At 40.1% G+C, this 5,078-nt stretch overlaps 1 protein-coding gene across 1 annotated transcript; it reads right to left on the bottom strand.

The window, feature by feature from the left end:
• Positions 1–603: 603 nt before the first annotated feature.
• Positions 604–2,264, bottom strand: LOC126605988 (uncharacterized protein At1g10890). Its single transcript, XM_050273453.1, has 4 exons — positions 2,096–2,264; positions 1,748–1,984; positions 1,336–1,555; positions 604–1,103 (listed from the first exon to the last, which is right to left on the bottom strand). The coding sequence occupies exons 1-4, from the start codon at positions 2,242–2,244 to the stop codon at positions 843–845; spliced, it is 867 nt and encodes a 288-aa protein (XP_050129410.1). The 5' UTR covers positions 2,245–2,264; the 3' UTR covers positions 604–842.
• Between the last annotated feature and the right edge of the window lie 2,814 nt (positions 2,265–5,078).

Here is a 5,078-nt window from a genome sequence, read left to right as displayed (position 1 = left end):
CAATCCTGATACTATTCACTTTACCCTTTATTTTTTCCTTATCGTTAAAACGCAAAGTTTTCAAGTCATTTTCATTAATTTTCTAAGAAAAGAAGCTACACTCCTCTTCTGGTGGTGGATCTTCAAAGTTTCAGAACCGAGTCACAGGGGATCTATCTGCCTTCCTGACATGGATAAATTAACTAAACACTCAAGCCTGCTAAACAAACTAATTCCATAGCTAAGAAAATAGGAGATTTTCATGGTCGGCTACATGAGAATGCTCAAGAGCAGGAAACCTACCAATCACCACTCAAAACGCCCGCGTCAAGTTCTTCCCCTAGCTCAATCCCAAACTCAGGTCAAATGGTAGATGCTAACAGAGAGGAGATTTACTCTGAGATGTTCCAAGTTTCACTACTTTCTGGACTCCAAAACAAGCAGAATATTTGGCATCCTCTATGTTATTGAATGTTTCTGATGACATAAATTGTACTGTTTTTCTTATGGGAAGAAAGCTTCAACAACTCTCCCTGTCCTTGTTAAGAGATCATCCAATACATAATAAGCACAGGACTGCTGAGTAGGTTTACGATAATGTAAACAGGATTTTGGGCTGTTCGATTTCATTTCCAGTTTCAGCTTTCATTTTTTAAGCCAGTAGGCTAGTACCTTAACCGAATAAACACATGTCAACAAGTGACAATTTGAGGACCTTCAAATCCAGAGGCAATCAAAGAGAGAAACAACTATGTGTAGGATAAAACAAGATATCTCACTAATATTTGTCAAATATTAGACTTGCAGTCAATAGTATTTGATGGTAGCAGATAGCAGTGCAAAATGATCGGCACATGCCACCGTTAAAAACCACCACCAAAAGACTTTGACCGAGATTTACTCTTACTTGACAACTTCATCAGATTTGCATGTTCTTCTTCCTCTTCCAGTTTTTTTCTCCTCGCAGCCTCTTCTTTTTGTCTCTGAATCAGCTCCAACTCTCGATACCGTTCCTCTTCTTTGGTCTGAAGTTCCAAAGCTTCTCTTCTCTGAGCCTCTTCCACCCTCCTCCGGTTCTCCTCCAGCATCTTATCAAGCTCTTCTCTCTCTTTCCGAGCTTGTTCCTGAGTAATGTGTGGAACCGCATCAAATGATTATGGGGATAATCAATAAAAACATTAGATGATAGGATGTGAAAACATTGACGATAATGGCGTTATTTGATCAAGTTTATTCATTCAACAGCACCATTTTAGGGCCAAAATTCCCAAAGCTAAGACGGAATGTCATATTTGTGTTCATGTGGCAACCCAAATGAAAGGAGATAAAATTAAGGCCAGAAGCCAAGTTGCTTACTTCTTTCCGTCTTGCTTCAACAAGAGCAGCTTCCTTTTCCTTATCAAGTTGAGCCTTAACATCCTCAAACAATTTCTCCCGACCTTCTTCTATACGCCTCTCAATGTCTAACCTAACTTCATCTGAAGCCAGCCTCTCCTCCACATTTTTCCGAATCGCTTCCTCAAGTCTCCTTGCAGTCTCCTCTTCCAACTGTTTGAGTTCGGCCTCCTGCTGCCGCCTAATAGGGAAAACGGCATATTCAACAGAAGCAACAAACACACCACGGTCGGCGAAAGTAAAATCCGCAAACTATCCAAACCGAAATGTTATGCAAAACACCACATTTCATCCAATTCTTGTAAAATTATCTAATTCACATATACCAACTACCAACACATTAAGAATCGTTTATACAATCAAGAAAATAGACCTGATTTTTTCTTCCTCCTCTTTCTTGAGTTTGTCAGCAGCATTTTTGCGTTCGTTTGAGGTCAGGCGTGGACTGTGAGATTTGGGCAAAGGAGGAGACAAAGAGCTGCTTCTGCTTCTGCTTCTGCTTCTATGTCGTCTATTAAGTCGCCTGGGTGTCGGAGACCGACTCTTGCGTCGCCTGTAACTTGCCGACCGACTCCTACGGCGGCGCGGGGAGGCACTCGAACGATTTCTTCTGTGTTTCCCGACAACCAATCAATCAGAAACTTGTAAATATTTGAATAAATATTTGAAAATTGGAGAGTTTAAGTTGTAAAATATGGGATAATGAGGGTTAAGAAGTGACCTGGAGGTGGAGTAAGGCGAGCGGCTTCGATCTCTCCGGCTTCGACCTCTGCTGTACGACGGCGACTTCGATACGCTCCGTCCCATCTTCTCTTTTTCCCTTTTTTGTCCTTTCTGATCTCTCTCACCTACGATGGGCAAAATACGCATGCTTGCCCGCCTATTTAAAGTCCACTGTTACGATTATAGATAATCATTTAGATGAACAAATGATATAACTATTTATCCGTGAAATTTAAATGGATAATTATGGTATTAGCTGTAATTATAATAGGCATCCATTTATTATAGGTATTACCCAAAATTATAAGTATCCGTTTATCCATTTAATTTAATATATGTAAACTGAGTTTCTTGTTTAGCGAATTTTGTATAGGTGTTGCTGGCATCAAGCGGATTCTTTATGGATTTGCTTTTGTGCTGCTGTACTCAAAATCCACAAATTTTATTTGACAGATCTGTCCTTCCGTTGATTTTTAAGTGTCGGTAGGAAGCGAGAATTACTTACGCATAAAAAACGTTACAGTGATGATATTTCAAACAAATATCGCACTGGTAGGTGTTGGACTTGCACACCATGGCACACCATGGCAAAGAAGTTCAGCCTTTGAGATATCCTAAGAGCAATTCCACTTCTAAAAATTTTGCGCCATCATCCAACGTATTTATTCAATCAAGTAAACAGTAATAGACTCTAGTAAACAGTAATAAGCCAAAACATTTTCATCCCTAAACAAAAAATAGGCTGGTCAATTTATTAAAATATTATTATTTTTTATTATAAAATAATAATTTTAATTTTACTTTTTGACTTCTCCTTCCCTTCATCTCCTACAACTTCTCATCCCTTTCACACACAAAAACCTGATTCTCAGAAACTCACAGCTCCAACCCCAAAACTCCAATCCCAGAATTCCACTTTCCCAGAAAAGCTCAAAAGTTCCAATCTTAGGTGGTTGAATCGCGGGAGGTAGTCGGATTTGGAGGAAATGCACATGCAGATTTGGAGGAGCTCATGGGACGGGAAGCGGTAAAGTAGCCGTCCCCGATGGACAAGAGGGGGGTGGTTGAATCGCGGCGGTGAAGTAGCCGCCGCCGGTGGACAAGAGGGGGGTTTTGAGAGTGAGGTCGAGCGGGCGCGGAAATGGCGGGGAGGAGGACTCCAGGTGCTGCTGTGGCTGCTAGGGCTGTTGTTGATGTTCGTCATCGCAGCTAATTTGGCGTTGTTGTTCATGTTGGCGATGTTGACGGCTCTGTGGCTCCTTGCCCTCTGACACCACGCTGGCGTCAGCTAGGCGTCACTTGAGCCGGTCCCAAGGTTTGTTGATTTTAGGCCAGCCTGTGGACTGGCTTGGGCTGGGTGCCAGTCGATTCCACGGGCTGGAATGAATTGGCTAAGTCTCAGCCTGTTTTTTCCACTGAGTGCCGGCCTATCCCACCCCCCGTGGACTCGCTCTAAGGGTCAGGTCGGTTTGATGGGGGTCAAGCGACTAACTAAAGTAAAATATTTGATGAATCAATTTAATTCGAGAAGTTAATTTGAAGCAATATAAAGACATCTTCTCATCCATTTGAAGCAATTAAAATTTAATATATGTGTTTAATTATCAGAAAACGAAAATTATAATAAATTTTTCTTTTGTAATTTTTAAGTTGGTAAAAAAAAAAACATGTAGATGGGTGAAAAAGGGTAAATAGGTAAAAAATGACAAACATGTTCAAAACGGGTAAATGGTTATGGTTAAATTGGTAAACGGTTATGGATATGATTAACCGTTTATGCAATTACCCAACGGGTAAACGGTTATGCGGGTATAAACATAAACGGTTATGGGTAAATAACCGCGGTTACCCGCCCGTCATAACCGTTGCTCATCCCTACTCTCACCTTACTTCTTTAAACAATCATTTATCGCATGAACTATCATCTCTTTACTAATTTACCCCCTAAACTATTTTGTTTTCATCTGATTTATCTCGTAAGTATATAAAATTGATCAATTTCCTCTTTTTTAAAACGAACTAGCTGGTGTCTTTGCCACGTTAGTCCACTCTTTTGGAGCTTAGAAGACTCACATAGACATTTCATCTTCTCTTGACCACCATCACGTGATTCACCACGTAAGACATGTCGTGTGGAATACAAACCTAAAATACGTCCCCAACCACACCGAGTTACCCCGTATTTACCCCTTATTTTGTGTTTTATATACTTACCCACGATCATAACTAGTTTGGATTGAAGTTATGTCACATCCCCGCCCAGGCCCCTACCACATCTCGGGTTCGACTCTACCGTAGCACGATATTGTCCACTTTAGGCCCCGACGATGCCCTCACAGTTTTGTTTCTGGGAACTCAGACGAGAACTTCCTAGTGGGTCACCCATCTTGGGAATGCTTTTGCCCGAAATCGCTTAACTTCGGAGTTCCGATGAAATCCTAAGCCAGTGAGTTCCCAAAAGGTCTCGTGCTAGGTAGAGATGAGAATATACATATAAGACTTACAAGATCCACTTCCCTGAACGATGTGGGATGTTACAAGTTATGTATGAAGGGTTTTACCATAATTTCATAATATTTTAGTCGATAAAGAGCCTCTGCTAATGAGTAGCAAGCATACATTAGAGATTGAAAGAAAAATGAATATAATTTAGAGTTATTGATAATTTTTCAAAACGAAATAACTCAAAATAAAAGGGGTAGACTAAAGATGAATTTAGTGTCATTTAATATTACGATCTAGTGATATTCTTTTTTACTTGTAAGTGAGAGTCTTAGGTTCAATTCTCACCAAATATGAATTTAAATCATATTATTGTTAACTCATATTTTCACCAAATACAAATTTAAATCACATTATTACTAACTCATTATTAATCCAAACCCACCTCTCTCTCGTTAAATGTTAAATAAACTGAATTTAAATCCAAAGGCCAAATAATAGGGGTTGTGGCTCGCACAAGGACCATACCTTTGCTCAAC

Source organism: Malus sylvestris, chromosome 15, assembly GCF_916048215.2.
Source record: "Malus sylvestris chromosome 15, drMalSylv7.2, whole genome shotgun sequence".
NCBI classification, from domain to species: Eukaryota; Viridiplantae; Streptophyta; class Magnoliopsida; order Rosales; family Rosaceae; genus Malus; species Malus sylvestris.
This window is presented reverse-complemented; position numbering and strand designations above follow the sequence as displayed.